Source organism: Podarcis erhardii (assembly GCF_964252035.2).
Source record: "Podarcis erhardii genome assembly, chromosome: 3".
Taxonomy (NCBI): Eukaryota; Metazoa; Chordata; class Lepidosauria; order Squamata; family Lacertidae; genus Podarcis; species Podarcis erhardii.
This window is the reverse complement of record NC_138507.1, coordinates 102,544,521-102,564,107: the sequence shown is the minus strand read 5'-3', so window position 1 is coordinate 102,564,107 and position 19,587 is coordinate 102,544,521. Positions and strand designations below refer to the sequence as shown.

General features: G+C 42.7%; 1 protein-coding gene across 2 annotated transcripts in view; it reads right to left on the bottom strand.

The window, feature by feature from the left end:
* PLEKHH2 (pleckstrin homology, MyTH4 and FERM domain containing H2) overlaps window positions 1-19,587 on the bottom strand; it is a 64,237-nt gene that overhangs the window by 3,845 nt on the left and 40,805 nt on the right. For both annotated transcript variants that reach the window (XM_081854501.1, XM_081854502.1), the window contains 14 exons: window positions 18,877-18,957; window positions 18,344-18,523; window positions 17,642-17,750; window positions 15,656-15,768; window positions 14,170-14,349; window positions 13,736-13,833; window positions 12,900-13,077; window positions 12,424-12,579; window positions 11,647-11,744; window positions 10,261-10,402; window positions 5,332-5,477; window positions 3,790-3,919; window positions 2,671-2,757; window positions 215-352 (listed from right to left, as the gene is read on the bottom strand). In XM_081854501.1, coding sequence (XP_081710627.1) covers window positions 215-352; window positions 2,671-2,757; window positions 3,790-3,919; window positions 5,332-5,477; window positions 10,261-10,402; window positions 11,647-11,744; window positions 12,424-12,579; window positions 12,900-13,077; window positions 13,736-13,833; window positions 14,170-14,349; window positions 15,656-15,768; window positions 17,642-17,750; window positions 18,344-18,523; window positions 18,877-18,957 — 1,836 coding nt within the window. The remainder of the gene's footprint in view (window positions 1-214; window positions 353-2,670; window positions 2,758-3,789; window positions 3,920-5,331; window positions 5,478-10,260; window positions 10,403-11,646; window positions 11,745-12,423; window positions 12,580-12,899; window positions 13,078-13,735; window positions 13,834-14,169; window positions 14,350-15,655; window positions 15,769-17,641; window positions 17,751-18,343; window positions 18,524-18,876; window positions 18,958-19,587) is intronic.

Sequence of the window (19,587 nt, the reverse complement as noted above, 5' to 3'; positions counted from 1 at the left end):
TCAAGAAGAATTTTCTGACAGCAAGAGCTGTTCAACAGTGAAATCAGGAGGTTGTGGACTCTCTTTCATTGGAGGTTTTTAAGCAGAGGTTAAAAATCCATCTGTCACAGGTGCTTTAGTTGAGACTCCTGCATTGCAGAAGGCTGGACTAGATGACACTTGCAATTCTATGGTTCTATATGCAAGATAACAAAGGACCAGTTAACATACCAACCTTTGGTTTGGCCATAGCAAACAGCAACTTTTCAGTTTGTTTTTCTTGTGTGTGCACATTGTTGACCACCAGCATGAAGTCATCTTGATAGCCTCCAAATGTCATTAGGTTCTTATATAAATATGTCACTATTAACCTCTTGAAAAACAGAAGAAAAAACAAAAGTTTCATGCAAGCAGGAAAAAGAGCAAAAACAGATTTTTATAGTTTGAATACAATTTCTTCATTACAAAATCTGATGAAAATATGCTAATTAATAATTATAAATGTCTTTTTAAAAGATTCTAGTGGATGGCACCATATGTAGAATTAAACATGTGATGCATTTCTACTCAGAAGAAAGTCGTTGTGTTCAGTGTGCTTATGGTTAGCTAAGTTTGCAAGAATTGCAGCCAACATCTTTCCATTACATGACCAACACCATATATGCCCCAATAAGCTATTTTGTGGCAGGCTCACTGCATACTGTGGCTACACATGCCCACTATGACCTTTCTTGGTCCTCACCATTCCTTGGTACTCCTTCTGCATTGCCATTTTAAGCCCAAAAGAAGCAATAGCCAACAAGAGGCTTCTTTCAAGCCTAACTCTAGTGGGGGGAGGTTTTTGGGGGGTGGGGTGGGGGTCACAACTGCAAAGGGAAGGCTCAACTGCCCTCTCTTCAACTGTGACACACACCCTGCTGAAAAAGACTTTCTGCTGCAATCAGGCTTGAAAGAAGCCTCATACTGGAGGCAATAGAATGTTTTGTATTTTGTTTCCAAACCTAATTGCAACAGGGGATGATTTTTTTTGTGGGTTGGTGGTGGTGGTCACAGTTGGCGAGGGGAGAGCTAACCCCGCCCTCTTCCCAGCTGTGGGCCTGAATTATAACAAATAAAGGCTTGACATATCTCGCTTTGCATGTCATGAGTCTATCTCATATATTAGTTTCACCTTTTAAGTTGAATTACTGAAATAAACGAACTTTTCCACGATATTCTAATTTTCCAAGTTTCACCTGTAGGTTGGCAACCCATGTCCTACATCATATTTATTTATTTAAATCTGGTACCTACCCTTCACTGCAAAGTCCCAGGTAGGGTGCATATAATCAATAAAACATACAAAACAATATTAAAATATCACTTTAAAGCAGAATTAAAACACAAAAGATGACTACAGTGAAGAAGGTGGAGCCGGGGGGTGGGGGGGTGGGGAACAATCTGATCTAAAATAATTCATGTGCTCCCAAAAGCCTGGGTGAAGAGGTGCATCTTTACTAAGCAGCAAATAAAGTACCATCAAGGCGCCAGAGAGTCAGTTCCATATCTGGGAGGCACCGCAGAGAAAGCATTCCTATCTGCCACCATCCCTTGCACATCAAAGGGTGGCAGTACCGCAAGCAGGGCCTCCCCTGCTGATCTTAAATTTTGGGTAAGTGTACATGGGAGAAGATGCTCCATCAGATAGTGAAATGATACGGGCTTTGCACAGTAACATACACCTTAAACTGAGCTTGGAAACAAACTGATAACCAGTGCATGTCTTGGAGGGCAGGTGTAATAGATGTTCTGCTAATACTGCTGTTTAGCACCCTGCCCACTGAACTGTGCACCAGTCGTAGCTTCTGTGCAGCCTTCAGAGGCAGCCCTATGTAGAACACCACATGATGGTTACCAGCACATGGCTCATTAGCCCAACCATTTCTATCCAGAATATTTATCTTCATATAGACATGTATATGGGGACGCGGGTGCCGCTGTGGTCTAAACCACTGAGCCTAGGGCTTGCCGATCAGAAGGTTTGCGGTTTGAATCCTCGCGACAGGGTGAACTCCCGTTGCTCGGTCCCTGCTCCTGCCAACCTAGCAGTTCGAAAGCATGTCAAAGAGTAAGTAGATAAATAGGTACCCGTCGGATCCCTTGGCCAGTAAAGCGAAATGAGCGCTGAAACCCCAGAGTCGTTTGCGATTGGACTTAACTGTCAGGGGTCCTTTACCTTTTTTTTTAGACATGTATGTATTAATGCATGCTTGTGTGTGTTCATGTACATGTAGTAATACTGGGAAAATAAAAACAAACGCAGAGACGGACTAAAATTAGCACATATTTTCTTCCAATGGCAGCTCCTCTCATAGGGTGCAGCTTCAGAGGAACGCTTCCTTTCAGAATACTTTTTGGGGTAAACGCCACTGTAAGGTATGCACACAAAAGTTCCCACACATAAACAGAACACAGCATATGGCACTTAAGAACATAATTTCACATTAGTACTTATTAAAATGCAAACCTTTAAGCAATTCCTTTAATAGTTAGCTGCTTAGTCTGTTAGTTCAGATTCTAAGTGCACAGGGCATATTAATCCATTGCACAAGTTTGTTAAAGATTAATGGAGAGAGACTGTATCGGTTAACATGGCTCACAGATTTTGTATTACCCCTTTCTTTACCCAACATTTCAACTATCTTTCCTTACCATAGAGCTGTATTCAAGAATGTTTATGCCATCTTCATAAACAGCAAGCCATACCAAAGAACTCTCCAATGTTGATATTATCAGAGGCTAGAAAGAAGATATACTGAAATTAGCTACAATTACGAAACTGAATAAAAGTGAACTATTTGAAGCACTGCTTTAAATTAGTGAGGTAAAGGATAGTCAGATATGAGAAAAAGAGAAGCGACTGAAGGCAAAGCAATTTTTGCATTTCTGAGGTGACAGAGAAAAACGATAGCATTATTATATAGTTCCATATCTGTGTGAACATTACACTTGTTAACACTGAATTGCATTTAAAGCATAGGTCCCAATAACCAATCCTTTCCACATCCCTCCATTTGAAGAACTATACATTTATTCCTACTCTATGCTTCCTAATGAATTCCTGATCCATAAGAGGACCTCTCCTCTTATTCCATGACTGCTAAGTTCACGCAGGAGCCTTTGCTGAGGTACTTTGTCAAAAACTTTTTGAAAATCCAAGTACACTATTGTCAAAAGGATTGCTGCTATGATAAACTTTAAGGTAATTGGCCTAAAATTTCCAGGAACAAGCCCCCGTCCTAGAAACTACATAGCCTTGTCCTCCATGAATTTGTTTTTGTTTTACCTCCACTGCCAGAGGCAGAATAGCTCTGAATACTGGTTGCTGGGAATTGCAGGTGGATGGACTTCTGTTGTGCTCATCTGGTTGGCCACTGATCCAGCAGGTTTGCCTTATGTGGGAGTGGGACAAATCTAGAAGGCCTCATGCACCAACTTCTCTGCTACTTACAAGTTTAACTCAGGGTAGACTCATTAAAATTAAGGAATGTGGATCAATTAGGTGCATGGGTCTCATTAGGCATACAGGGTTACATTCACGCTGCAGTCCTGCCCACTAGGGTGGGGAACTAGTGCCCCCCCATGGACTACGACTCCCATCATCCCTAGCCACTGGCAATACTGACTGTGACTGATGGGAATTGGAGTCCAAAGACATCAGGAGGACCCAGGTATACACACTTATCTGTGTGGCTCTGCCTGCATAATTGATGAAAGAAAGAAAGAAAGAAAGAAAGAAAGAAAGAAAGAAAGAAAGAAAGAAAGTCTTACTTTTGCTGCAAATAATTTGGCACCAAAGAAAGGCCACTTTCGAGCAACAGCAAGGTAAATGCGCACACAGTCTGCAGCACTGTGACCACGGAGAGCCATCCATTTTGTTGACAGTCGCTGACAAAGCTGTCTATTGACATTAAGCATAAGGATGTTTAAGTCATAAGCAGCAGGGAGAAGCAGAAGCAAAACAGCACTTCAAATAAAACTGAAACATGTGATAATTAAGTATTCTGATCTCTCTTTGCTATCTCAGTCTACAAATTAAAATTGGCCTCTTAAGAAATGGAATAATAAAATGGGCCACCTAAAAATAGTGCTCCATTCCTTTCTCTCTCTTCCCAATAATAATTTATAATAATAATAATTTATTACAGTGGTGCCCCGCAAGACGAACGCCTCGCAAGACGGAAAACCCGCTAGACAAAAGGGTTTTCCATTTTGGAGGCGCTTCGCAAAACGAATTTCCCTATGGGCTTGCTTCGCAAGACGAAAATGTCTTGCGAGTTCCTGTGGGGTTTTTTCCCTCCCCCCCCCCTTTCCCAAGCCCTAAGCCGCTTATCAGCTGATCCGCTAAAAGCCGCTAAACTGCTAATAGCGCCAATCCGCTAAGCTGTCAATGGGCTTGCTTCGCAAGACGAAAAAACCGCTATACGAAGAGCCTCACGGAACGGATTAATTTCGTCTTGCGAGGCACCACTGTATTTATACCCCGCCCATCTGGCTGGGCCTCCCCAGCCACTCCGGGCGGCTTCCATAGAAACCAAAAATACAGTAAAATATCACACGTTAAAAACTTCCCTGAACAGGGCTGCCTTAAGATGTCTTCTGAATGTCAGGTAGTTGTTTATTGCTTTGACATCTGCTGGAAGGGCGTTCCACAGGGCGGGCGCCACTACCGAGAAGGCCCTCTGCCTGGTTCCCTGTAGCTTTGCTTCTCGCAATGAGGGAACCGCCAGAAGGCCATTGGCGCTGGACCTCAGCATCCGGGCAGAATGATGGGGGTGGAGACGCTCCTTCAGGTATACTGGACCGAGGCCATTTAGGGCTTTAAAGGTCAGCACCAACACTTTGAATTGTGCTTGGAAACATACTGGGAGCCAATGTAGGTCTTTCAAGACCGGTGTTATATGGTCTCGGCGGCCGCCCCCAGTCACCCAAAGCCCAGGCCTACTCTAAGTCTGCTGGTGGAGTTTTAAATTTCAGTAAAATTTGCACTTTTGTTTGGGCAAGGAATGGTGTAATGGCAGGAGACCATTTCTAAATAACTGGAGAATAGGGATATGGGGCCAGGAAAATGATTACAGGTCACAAGGCTAGGGCAGTTAATCCGAGAATATGCTTTGGCAGACAATAGCATCATTTCTTTTGAAGGTGTTTATACTGCCCATCTTCAGAGATCTGTGGTTGTTTTGCAATAAGTAAGACAATAAATTTAATTAAATAATAACACAAAAAATGAAAAAGACTAAAAACTGCACTTTCCCTATTCAGTTTTTTTAAAAAAATTGGGGGGGGGGAGTAAAGCCTTTAGCAGCATACCTCAATTGTTCTTCTAAACATCCATCCCTATATCTTTTGGGGTAAAACTTTTCCACAACTTGCTTTAAAGTTTGATTAGATTTTGACTGAGAAGTGATTTGCCCTGTTGGAGTTGAGAAAGGTCGTTCAAAGTCCCCAATCTCCACCTAGTAGATATGCAAAGAAATAGGTAAGATTGTTTTTACATACATATTTCCGCACTTCAATGTTATTTCAGTATCTACAGTCTAATATGTAATTCTCAGGTACCTGCCAATTATATTATATTTATTGAATAAATAATAAATACAAGAATCTATGCGCTATCTCATATTTAATAGGTGAACTGTGAATATTAATGGGACACACACAGAGAAAAAAATTGCATGGAAGAGTCTAACATAGTCTTCACCAAGCTAGAACCTTCCAAATTTTTTGGACTACAACTCCCACCATCCCCTGCCAGCAAAGGATCCAGGTATTATTTCAACCCCCCCTCCCAATCCTGAATTGAAGATTAACTCCAGTTTGTGCCCTGCCGTATGAGTTGGTTGATAGACAACTTGTGACAGCCCTGTGAGAGTTCAGAACTTAACTGGTTAAGTGTTCTGAGATGTGCGTCACTTTCTGACGTCAGTCAGGAAGCTAAGGAGGAGCTTGTTCCTGTACTTTCTGTGTTCTCTCTGTGTTTGAGAGAGACGGACATGTTCTCTCTGTGTGTCTTGAGAGAGAGACATGGCTGAAAGAAGCCCCGGTCTTAGATGCTGAAATGTTTCAATAAAGAGCTGTAAATAGACGAACCTGTCTGTGTATGCTTGCATGGAGAAAAGGAGAAAAAAGACTGCTTTACACCGCTGTATGCTACTCTGCTAAAAGGCGTGGCTAAAGAGACAGCAGAATTTATTGCGCAGCTCCGAAGGAAGTGTGCTGGACGCTGTAAACGACTGATTGGGATCGTAAAGCTATCAGAGGCCACGGCTCAACGATCGAGCTCCAAAGATCGTTATCTTTCACAGGTTATGGAGGTCAGTCAACGCTCGTAAAGCAGTTGGCTTTGAGCCACTGGAATGCTTTGAAGTCGGCACGGAAGCTAGCCGGAGGTTGGAAGCTGCATTCCGTGAGCCTAGCCTGATGCCGGAAAGCAGAGTGAGTTGTTGCCTGCTTCCGAGAGGCAAGAGAGCTGCTGAGACACAGAGCTGAGCCGGAGCAGCTGGGCCATTTCTCCACGGACAGGAGCCGGAATCAGCTGGTACTGAGTGAGTACAGCTTGTGGGGCACCTTGGGAGAACGGGAGAAAATGGCAGAGAGCCAGGATATGCCGGTGGAAAAGCTCACTTTAAAAAGTTGGGCAACCTGGAGCAAAAGAATAAGGGGCTGGTTCCTGGTCCATGGGCTTTGGGAAGGAAGCCAGAGGGAGCCAAAAGCACCACCCCTTAGCTGGGAAGATAGCCAGCAGAAAATGCAACAGGAGCTGGATATGCTCAGAGCATGCGTTCATGCATCGCTGAAGCCTCATTTGGAGGGAGTAAAGTCAGCAAGGGCTGCCTGGGATGTGCTGAAGGGCTTGTGTGAAGCTTCAGCAGAAGGCCAGAGCCCTGGAGACGCTGGACTGGCAGGCCCATTTCCTGATGTATCGGCCTCTAGGAGCGCTGGTGAGCAGATCGGGGGGGCGAAGAGTTCCAAAGGCAAGTTTAAGAAACTTTCCAAAGGAAGTGCTGAAGCGAAGAGGAGCTTCAGGGGGGGCGAGGCTGGTGGGAGGCGCCGTTCCAGGAGAAGGAAGGCCAGGCCAGCTGGGAGGAGCCCCGGGCAGTGTTTTTCCACTGGAGTTCAACATCTGCGTGGCAGTTGCCCCCACCGGAGCACACAGGCACGGCAGGATGTTGTCAAGGACACTTCTCATGGGAATCAGGCGGGTTTCCATGGCAACCAGCCTGCAAAGGCAGGCAGGCGTGGGATTGAGTCCAGCCGACGTGGTAAACAACAGGAAGAGTCTTATCAAGTAACTGCTAGCATGGCTTTGTTTGAAGACAGCCGTGTGGAGCTTAGTTTTGTCATTGACTCTGCAGCTAACCGCAACATGGTTCCAGAGACCCCTGCAGTCGAGATGTGGAATTGCACGGCAGTTCCAAAAGGACAGGGACAGACTGTTAAGTTTGCAAATGGACAAAGAACTAAAATTTCTAAGTTTGCTAATGTTTATCTTTCTGTTTTGCAGGAACAGATGGATTTTTGTATTGTCCCAGAGGTGCATCACTGTTTGTTATCTGTGCCTTATTTGTTGAAAAAAGGGTTTCAGGTTTGTTTCCAGGATGATGTCTGCACAATCTCCAAAGGGGAGAGGGTACTTGCCAAGGTTAAGAAGGGGCAGAATGATCTTTTCATTCTTAAAATGTCTCTTGGGGGTGAGGGGAAGGTTGAGAGAGCACAGGCGCAGCGTGCTACAATTCCCGCTCATGTTACTTGTGCTTGTGTATGGCATCAGAGGACTTTTCATGGTTCTCTAGAAGAACTGCAAGTGCTTCCTGAGGTTACCAGAGGGTGTAAAATTAGAGATTGTGGACGTGCCATTAGTTGCGCCACTTGCAGACAGGCAAAGGTGAAAGGGTGCAGTTACCCAAAGGTGGAACGGGTAACCACTAAACCTTTTGAGCTGGTACACATAGATCTGTTCAATCCTGTCAAGGAACAGAGTCTAGGGGGGGCCAGGTATCTGCTAACGTTTCAGGATGATTTTTCGCAGAACACCTGGACCCACGGTCTCAAATCCAGGGAGGATTCAGCACAGCTGATCAGGAGCTGGATTGAGGGGGTGGAACTAAGGTTCTCCACCAAGGTGAAAGCAATCGTCAGTAACAGAAATGCTAGGTACACTGGTTCTGCTTTGCAGCAGTTCTTTCACAAAAGAGGGATAAGTTACACAGTTACTTCACCCAATAAGAGGGGGGTGGCAGAGCTGAGGAGTGAAGCTCTGGTTAAGGCTGCACAGGTGATGCTGACAGAAGCTAGGTTACCTCCAAAGTTTTGGCTGGAGGCAGTCCGATGTGTGTGTTTCACCTGGAATCGTGTCTACAACTCACTGGTAGGTGACACACCGTACTCTTTGTTGAATGGCAGAAAACCCCAGGTTCACTTTCTGCGCAAGTTTGGATCTCCTGCGGTTGTCCCTGTGCCTAAGGCTTTGCAAGGGCCAGATGGAGCCAAAGTCCAGAAAATGATCTTCTGTGGGTATGAGCCAGAAGCTCGTGCATGGAGGTTTGCTTACCCGTCAGGTGATCAGAGTAAGGTGCTGATCAGTAAACACGCTGAGTTCTTTGAGCAGGATGAAAGGCCAAAGATTTCTGCACAGCGTGATGTTCTTTCAGAATGTCTCTCTGATCCAGAGGACAGTTCTGTTGAGGAGGAAGGAGAGGCTGAGTCTGCTGATGACGATCAGGTCACTGACCAAGGTCAGGAGCAGGATGGGGCGTCTCCACGAGTTGTTAGAAAAGGACAGCCCAAGAGTGAGCCTAGTTCTCCTGTGAGTGTAATGGAGAGGATTCGAAGACGCTTTAAGTCAGAGGGGGAATCCCGTGATGCAGAGGACACACCTGCTGGTGACAGTGAGCCAGAGGAAACACCAGAGTTTGTGCCCAGGCGATCCAGTCGCACAACCAAGGGTATTCCACCTGAGAGGTACCAGGCCACAGGTGCGTGGGTAAGTTTCGCACAGTGCGATTCTGAGAGTTGTGAAGTGATTCCACAGATGCCTAACAGGTACTCCAAGGGAGGGCACAAGGCATTGGGGAAGGGATTGATCTCACAGGGTGTTGCTGAAGATGTTACACAGGTCTTGTCAGAAAGCAACGCAAGAGGGGGTGTGAGAGTTCAGAACTTAACTGGTTAAGTGTTCTGAGATGTGCGTCACTTTCTGACGTCAGTCAGGAAGCTAAGGAGGAGCTTGTTCCTGTACTTTCTGTGTTCTCTCTGTGTTTGAGAGAGACGGACATGTTCTCTCTGTGTGTCTTGAGAGAGAGACATGGCTGAAAGAAGCCCCGGTCTTAGATGCTGAAATGTTTCAATAAAGAGCTGTAAATAGACGAACCTGTCTGTGTATGCTTGCATGGAGAAAAGGAGAAAAAAGACTGCTTTACACCGCTGTATGCTACTCTGCTAAAAGGCGTGGCTAAAGAGACAGCAGAATTTATTGCGCAGCTCCGAAGGAAGTGTGCTGGACGCTGTAAACGACTGATTGGGATCGTAAAGCTATCAGAGGCCACGGCTCAACGATCGAGCTCCAAAGATCGTTATCTTTCACAAGCCCTATGGTTGCCATGGAGGGCATGAAATCCAAAGCTAGACCAGTCAAAGCAACCTTGGTCTGAAGCCACTCAGAAACACCACCCTGGTGTTCTCCAACACTATGTTCAATATTGCCCCCAACATCTTGGTCAGGGAGACCATTAGGCAACAGGGTAAACCAACAGCACCCACCATCTGTCCTGCTGGCCCAACAACAGTTAAAAGGCCCACTCCAAGACACAAAGGGTTTTCTGGCAAACTGAATGCATGTCATATGGACCACAGGGACAGCCAACCTTGGTTGATGCTGCACCGAGTACCTGAAGGTGGGCAGAGGTCAGTCAAATCTACTTCTCCCAATTCACGCTCCCCCCACTCGCAGTCTTGGTTATATAAGGCAAGTCAGCTTTGTTGGACTTTGACTGGGCAGACTTGGGTTCTAATACAATTCAGTCAGGAAATTCACTGGGTGACCTTGGGCCAGTCACACAATTTTGGCCTACCTCACAGGGTTGTTGTAAATTTAAAAAACAGAATAATTCCATGTATGCTGTCTGAAGTCCCAAGATACAAAATGTGATTGTTAGATTTATCTGCTATTTCATATCCCAAAAGAAATGTGTGGAGGGTACTTTTAAATTACAAATCTGGTCAACCACAAATGATCCTTACCTGTGCCATTAGTGCTGCCAGTTCTAGTGCCAGCTCTTTGTTTACAGGGAAAAGCCCATTTACAATTTGATCGTTTGTCTGATACATCAACAGCAGCTTTTCCCTTTCTGTCTCCCCACGTATTTGAACTGAAAAATACAGCCTACAAAAAGAAAGAGTGACAAACTACAAATTGAACAAATTGAAACTACAAACTGCAATTGAAAATTTCACGAGTCTACCCAAGTAACTAAGTGAATAGTTCCAGTTACAGATAGTGAATAGTATTACAGATGCCACATAATACTCATTCCACATGTGTAAGAACTCAATCATTTAGTGTAGCAGCACCTGTACTTTGGAACTCCCTGCCTACTGATATCAAGCAGGCGCCTTCACTGTACTCTTTTTCACACCTGCTTAAAAACATTCTTGTTTAGACAAGCCTACCCAGATGCATGGGACATGGGTGGCACTGTGGTCTAAACCACTGAGGCTTGGGCTTGCCAATCAAAAGGTCGGTGGTTTGAATCTCTGCGACATGGTGAGCTCCTGTTGCTTAGTCCCAGCTCCTGCCAACCTAGCAGTTCGAAAGCACGCCCCAAAAGTGCAAGTAGATTAATAGGTACCACTCTGGCGGGAAGGTAAACGGCGTTTTCGTGCTCTGCTCTGGTGTCAGTGTTCCGTTGCGCTAGAAGCGGCTTAGTCATGCTGGCCACATGACCCGGAAAAACTGTCTGTGGACAAACACCGGCTCCCTTGGCCTGTAAAGCGAGATGAGAGCCGCAACCCCAGAGACATCTGTGACTGGTCTTAACTGTCAGGGGTCCCTTTACCTTTTACCCAGATGCTTAGAGAGTGGAGGTAATTTTAATATGTTTTAGTATTTTAATTTTTGTATGTTTTAAAGTATGGAGATTTTTTTCTTCAATTTTATTATTTTATCTTTTTGTAAGCTGCTTTAAGAGTTGTTGTTTTTACAATTAAGCAGTGTATAATTTTTATGAAACAGAATTCACAATCAGTTCTAGTAAGGACTTGAAATTATGCTATTCAGTGGTCAGATAATGTGAAAGCTAATGATGCTCTGTATAAATACCTGGAGGAATAATTACCAGCTTTAAACAGATTATTCATTTCTGTAGGCCAATGAAATTAACATCCTCTTTAATGCTAAACTGACAATAACCCTGCTGAAACATCTGTACCTTGATAGGAATTGGCCCATTATCATCTGGATGGCCACAGGTTCCTCATGGGCTTAACTTCTTATTAAACTATTAATTCACACGATGACTTCTTGAGCCCTGGCACTGAATTCAGTTATGGGAGCTCATCTCGGGCTGCAAATAGACTATAAAAATATCTAAGAGCAATGACTCCGAGGGACACGTTTGTATTACATACCTGTTTTTGTAAGTCAGTCTCACTGTTCTTGTGCCTTCACATTTCCCAGGCTGCTGCTCTTTAGATGCCTGCTCCCATCGAGAAATAATGTCACAGATCTACAAGGAAAACCACAAGGCAGAACACAGTTATGGCAAAATACGCCCAAACAGAATTTGTACACTTTAGTTAGTATTGATTTTACAGCAATAATCACTAAAAGACCTAAGTTGTAATTCCATGCAAACTTTTCTGGGGGTGAACCCCATTTAACTTAGTGGGATATGAGAAAGCCTAGGGACATCTGACCTGGAGCTATCACTGAAATCAATGTGACTTATGACCATTTTGCTACCATGATAATGGAAAACATTGTGCATGACAAGTATGCCATATGTGTCTACTGTAGGGCTTATCCCATAAATTTGTGGAAAATATTTGTGGAAAATATTGACATCAACAGAGTGTCCTCTGTGTGGATAGTGGTATAGAACTTTCCCCACTTCCTGTTTAGCAATACACCACAAACCCATATGGGAAACTGTTGTAACACCATTCCCATGTATCACAAAGTCACCAAAAATATTCCCATAAATCATTTTCAAGTTCCCACAGCTATCTTTAATGAGCTTTCTAAAACTACCATTTGTGCTTAAAACAATCAAGCATTTGTTTGCTCCCCCCCCCCCCCCGGTCAATGTGCGCCAAGGAAAATGAAACACACTTAAATAAGGAAAATGTTTTCTTTTGCAACTCAAAGGTAATTTTGACTGTGAGCTCATTAAAGGGATTGTTTACCTTGATGTTTCCTTGAAGACAGTGTTCTACATCTTTGCCAGAAGGATCATCAGTAAACAAAGCAAAACCTGACTGGGCTGGTTTTCTCATTCCTGTGTCTTGATTGAGTGTGTTTAGAAATTCTTCCACTGTGGTAGAAGCATCAAAGCCAACAACCTAGACAAAACAAGTGAAACATAAAAGTGAAATAAGTTTTCACAAAGCTTAGATTTTGAAGAAGCAAGTGCCGTGGTGAAAATCTTGGTACATACAGTGGGTTGTAGCCAAAGATGCTCTTCCATTTACAGAATGTATCCTGTGGAAGGGAAAGTTTCAGATCCAAACCGTACATTTTTTAAAGAAAAGCACAAACGATTTATCCAATGGATAAAAAAATATCAACCTGCTTGTTGACAATGAAGAAAGTAGAGCCACAGCATCTTTAAATATTTCTGACAGCACAACCAATACTCCATCATTTTACGGTTCACTCCTACCTGGTATATGCCATTCATGAAATGCACTGGAATACTAAAAGGTAAGGAATGATGGTAGGGATTTCTTAGAAGTGTAGAAAGAATTTCCATTCTTGATGGTCTGGCTTCCCTGTCACCATTCTGTTGTGTCCTTTCTACACATCGTTGACAGTAAATTGCGTATTTTCCAAATTCAGTTCTGTGAACAGAAAACAAGGCTTCATAACAAACTGAAAACAGCAGGGATTTCAACAGATTATTTTAACATATAATGGTTAAACAATATGTTCAAGAATGTTTTTAACAAGTCACATGGCAAACTATTCTGCTTCTTTCTTCCCATCCCAAACCAAAAATGGTTATATGAGTCAGGATCCAAACGTGAAACGTAGGATGATGTTGTGAATATGCACACCAACAACTGAGTTTTTGAGTGAGATAATATTATAATGTCTTTTCATATTTTCCTGGTCTTCTTTAACATAGGTGTGAGGGATCAGGTAAAATGCATGTGTGTCTACTAACTTTTATTCCAATATCACAGTTTCCAAAGTTGAAAAACTTGAAAAACAGAATGATAGTGTAATGTCAATGACCCCATTTCAATATTCAGTGCAGTTACCACTTTATAAATGGGCAAACCAAAGGCTTTATATTACTTGGGCAGGGAACTAACATAAAACATGTAAATTAACACCAATACCAATGGAGCAATGTCAATAATTAACATGAAAAAGAATTAACATCTGTTGAAGCAATAGTGCTACATTTCTATGGCCATTAAATTATACTCGTTCATAACAGAAGGCAATCATTTAGCCTTTGATGGTCTGATTTTCCTATAAGGTATACAGTACCTGGAATCTGCATTCTTCTTCAAGTGAAGTTTGATGAGCCAAAGGAATGGGTGCTGTGGAAGGAAGAGTCCAATGCAGAGTGCTAAAAGCTGCCAGGCCTGAGCAAGGAGAAAGATCAGCATCATAATCTGAAGTTTCTTTCAGAATCAAACAGCCTCCAAGCACAAGGAGGCTTATGAACATAGTGGACATTGAACAACCAGGAACGCAGGCCAAAGAAGATGCCCTATTTCTGAACCCACTCGTCTCTCTTATTCTGCTGCCCATTTTGCATTCCATGCCCTTCCCCTTCCTTTTCTGCCACCCGCCTTGTGCAGAGACTACCCATGTTGTAATTTTCTGGATCGCCCTCCACCTGCACACTGTAACGAAGAAGTTTTGGTACAAACTCATCAAAGTCAATCCCTCAGGAAAGGTGTAAAAGTGTTCAGTACCTGCACTGGTCCCATCTGATTTGGGGGTTGCCGCCTTCTTGTCTGCTTAACCAACTGGCAACAGATTTCATTTTGAAGCTCTGGATGTGTGAGACAGACTTGTAAAGCACTTTGGGCCAAAGATACATGGTAGTCAATGGCAGGAGAGTCCACTGCTGCATTTATAAACAACTGGCAAGTCTGCAACAGAGAACAAGAAAAAAATAATTTCCATTTTGCATTTTAAATTTAATTAAATCTAATTGGGGGGAGGTTTCATATCAACTTAAGCTGAATTACAAGGGTATAAAAAAACCAATTTAAACTTGAAATAACTTTGTCTTCATTGACAATGGGTGGCTGATGTACAGATATAGTTATTTGAAGAAGGGGACTCAGTTCTATGGATCCAACTGCTAGTTGGCTTCTCCCTTCCCAGAATTATCAGAATGCATGAAGCCGCCTTGTACCAGATTAGACTATTTGTTCACTTAGCCCAGTGCTGTCTGCTCTGAGTGGCTATGGCCTTCTATGGTCTTTCACATGACCTGCTGTCTGATCTTTTAAGAGGCAATGCTAGGGACTGAATTTAGGACCTTCTGCATGCAAAGCATATGCTCTGCTTTACCACTGAGCCATGCTCTCTCCCATAAATGTTTCCTTCACAAACCACCTCCACAGTTATATTGTGTAATTTATTTATATAACATCATGAAAGAGCTGTATTATGAATTTGCATATTTCCCTCTTCCTCACTCTCAGCCATTATTTGAAATTGTAAACTGCCTTTGGCACTTTGGAAGCAAGGTGGTTCATAAGTGTAGCAAGTGAGTCAAAGAAACAGACATACACTGCTACGAGAGAGTAAAGGTAAAGGTAAAGGGACCTTTGACCATTAGGTCCAGTCGTGACCGACTCTGGGGTTGCGGCGCTCATCTCGCTTTATTGGCCGAGGGAGCCGGCATACAGCTTCCGGGTCATGTGGCCAGCATGACTAAGCCGCTTCTGGCGAACCAGAGCAGCGCACGGAAACTCCGTTTACCTTCCCACCAGAGCGGTACCTATTTATCTACTTGCACTTTGACATGCTTTCGAACTGCTAGGTTGGCAGGAGCTGGGACAGAGCAACGGCAGCTCACCCCGTCGCAGGGATTCGAACCGCCGACGATCTGATCAGCAATCCTATAGAAAACTATCAAAGCCAATGTCTGGGCACATTTAGGCATTTCTGCAAGGCTGGTTTTTGAAAGTCAATATTCAAATTCACAATCCTATGTGTGTTTACTCAGAAGTAAGTTTACTCAGAAGTGATGTTGCTTCTAATCAGGCTTACTTCCTATTAAATGTTTTTAGGTGTTTACCTAGAAGTCCCATTGAACTCATGGGACTTACTGTCTGAGCAGTCATGAAAAAGGCTGCACTATAATATGCATTCTATACCATTTCAAATAAAATATACTAAAAAATAAAATCATTCCCAACCACATAAAAAGTTCCTTTTTTTTACCTTAAATAATTTTAAAGCTTCTGTTTGCAATGCTTCAGATGGGAGGGTTGTAAGAGGAGAAGTAATCCCATCTTTGCTGTGACAAAGTGCAGGGTGCCTCCAGATCTGGGAAGCTGGGACACAAAAAGAGACACAGTCATCTATTTAAAGTAATAACATTATTATTTAGAACTAGTCTTTTGCAGTTTCTTAAGAGAGACCTAACATGAAGTTGACAAGCTGATGGGTTCAGTCAGTCAACCAGCTACAAATCCACCTAACAGTTACGCCATTCACCCCACATTTTACTAGGTTCCCTGCAAGAATATCATGGGGGACTTTGTCAAAAGCTTTACTGAAATCAAGATATACTACGAGGCCTGCTGGACCACATTCAACCTCCAGGACTGAGGTTCCCCAACTCTGCTCTACAAGAAAGTTAAGACATACATACAAATTTAAAGGAGTGCCTGACTAACCCATCTTTGAGAAGAGATGGAGATGCCTGGCTCATGAGCTCATCCAAGGGCATGGACCATGGTATGGTTACTTGAGACAGGGCCTTCTTTGTGGCAGCACCCAACTATGGAATTCCTTTGCTGGGAAAATGCAATTGTCCCCCTGTGCAGTTAAGTTTCAGTTCTCTGCTACAAACATATTTGTCTGCCTATGGTTTTGGAACATGTCCTGGGTCTTAACAGTATTATTGTCCAGCTATATATTGTTATTATAGCTATGCTGTTTAAAAATATATTAGAATTATAATGTACAAGTGACATACTTTTTATTGTTTTGTTCACCACCCTGGGCTCCACTGAGAGGAAGGGAGTTATATAAACAAAACTATTCATCATCATCAACTTGGAAAAAGGAACGATTTCACATAAGGCAAGATGTGTGTGTACAAATATTTGTACAAATAGTCCGGCATAATACCACATATGCTTTTACTAAATCTACATTTTCCCCTGTGCTCTTTCCTCAAAGCATTATGCAACCATTTTAAAAACACTATTTGAAAAAAGTAGCAACAATGCTTCCTAAATGTTATTTTATTTTTGAATGGGCAAACCCCCAAATGATGTACTTGATGATTTGAAATCATACGTAGGAGGCTTCAGTGTGTACTGTTTCAAACTTCTAGGGGGCAGAAATATTACTGTATTTTTGTAAAATGTTAATAGGCCCCTGCTACACCACTCCTGTCTAGTAAAATCACAGTGCTAGTGACAGTGTCAAGAGTTTAAAGCTTTGATGGCTTAATTGAGACAAAGATTTTCTATCAAGTCTAACTATGACAGGTATGTTGAAGAGATATTTTTAATAAAATCAAATAGGCATATGTGCAAATCAAATGAAACAAGTTGAAAACATTCTACATATACCAGGTTTTCAGTTTGAAGAACTGGTCCATTGCACCTGATTTCCCCTTAACCAGGACTAGGGAACTTATTTTAGGGGGGATCCATGCTGGAGGTGGCTGAGGCCACCCCTTTTCTCTCTGTCTGCAACCCATTTTCTCCCCGAACCCTTCTTTGTCGAGCAGGTTGCTAGGGAAAAGACAGGTTGCTTGGAGAGGGTTTGTTACCCCATCTCCTCCATTTTCAGCATTCCTCCCCTCCTGCTCTTCTCTCCCTCTGGCTCCCCCATCTGTGTGAAGTTAGACTGAGAGCCACAGGTTGCCCAACTTGTAGAATTATAGAATTGTAGAGTTGGAAGGGATCCTGAGGATTGTCTAGTCCACTCCCTGCAATGCAGGAATATGCAGCTGCCCCATACAGGATTCGAACATGCAACCTCATGCAATTGACAAGGACTGCTGGGGCAGCCTCTTCTACCTGGAAGAAAAAGTCCTATGTGAGCTTTTTGAAAACTACAAGATGGCATTGTATTTCCAATTTTTAAAAATGTCTGGAATAATAGCTTATTTTCTTCTTTGCCAAGTTTGGAACAACTATATAGTCATATAATATATGAACTAATTTGCAATAAAAGAAATTGACTTACTGGGTTCACCTTCGATATTTAACAACTTGCAGACAAGCTGTTCAAACTCTGTCCCAACATTTATATTTGTGCTTCCAGCAGCAACTGTCAAGTGATAGAGCCAAGTGTCCTAGAAAATAAAACATTTCATAAATTAGTTTTAGCTTTCATTTATTAATTACCTAGAACAGTCTGGTATAAGCAAAAACCACACCCTTGTAGATCAATCTACTCCCAAACATAAGTTTGGGTGGTATTCAACAAAGTTTTACTGAGAAGAGGCCCACTGAAATTAATGCAGTAGGTTTACTCTGAGTATAATTTAGTAGAATACCACATTTTGAATTTAAAAAACCGTTTTTGTTAAGTATAAAAACCCATTCTACATCCCAACGTAATCAAAATATTACTAAAATTCTCCAATTTACTTTGCTTCCAGCATACACACCCACATGATGAATACCATATAGCTGTATAGCAATCTACAGACCATACAATAAATACTTAAACTGAAAGATGTCAATATTCCACACACACCCTCAGTTTCTGAGGGTAAAGGGGAACTAAAGAAGCCTGAGGATCACTTCAGCGCCTCCTTGTAACACTCAATTAAGTTTTAGCATTATGTCTGAATCTGCACAGTGCCACTTACTTTTCCCTTTGATAAACATTATTCTATGTTCACTATTAAAAATTGACTAGACATTATAAACCATTTGCTACCTTCTCATGCTTGGATCCTATAAGAAGGTAAGTGGGACCTTGTTCTTTAGGGTGGATGACAATTGTATAGTGTGTTGATAACAGGCTACGGCCACTGGCCTCATAATCTTCATCTGAATCACAGGACCGGTCAACTTCTTCAACTTTAGCCTCCCAGAGTTTTATCTGGCCTAAAGGAAACTAGAAGCAAAGACATCAGGTAAGGTAAATGAGAAAAGCATACTGGTAGAAAAACTGACAAACATCATACTAAGTTGTGTGTGTATATGTGCATGTAGGGGATACACCCAGTTTAGCATTCTTGTTGCCACTGTCCTAGCAATAATATACACACATTTCCTACCTACGAATGTTTCCTTCATCCAGAATTACAGGTTCAAGTTTTGTTTTCCAATAAATGCTGAATTTGTGAAATTACCCCTTTGTACCTACTCACACAGTCTCAAGAGAACTAAGAAATGACCTAGGACTTCCGACCTTGAAGTCACAAGTAGAAATGAATTCTAATACCTTAATAGGTTAAAAAGACATACCTTGTCTTCTTGGCTGCGGAAATAATACAAAGTTTTCCCAACCAGCATACACCACACTCTCTTGGAATATCCATGTTTCACCTGCAAGTGAATAAATTGAAAAATGCCTAGTATGTACTGAGTATGAACCTATACATTCCTTTAAAGGTAAAGGTAAAGGGACCCCTGACCATTAGATCCCGTCGTGGCTGACTCTGGGGTTGTGGCGCTTATCTCGCTTTATTGGCTAAGGGAGCCGGCGTACGGCTTCCGGGTCATGTGGCCAGCATGACTAAGCCGCTTCTGGCGAACCAGAGCAGTACACGGAAACGCTGTTTACCTTCCCGCCAGAGCGGTACCTATTTATCTACTTGCACTTTGACATGCTTTTGAACTGCTAGGTTGGCAGGAGCAGGGACCGAGCATTGGGAGCTCACCCCATCATGGGGATTCAAACCGCCGACCTTCTGATCAGCAAGTCCTAGGCTCTGTGGTTTAACCACAGCGCCACCCGTCCCTTACATTCCTTTACTTTATTTTAAATACACAAGGGACCATTTTCAATGATAGAAATGTTGGAATGGTTTCTCCACAAAGCAAATACCAGATTCAGATGATTGTAGTGGAGAGAAAATGATTAAATTTCCCCTTTATGCCTGCTCTGATCACAACTGCCAGTTCCTCAAGCTTATATTATTTGTATTTTTTAAATACAAAAGAGGTGTTTCATGT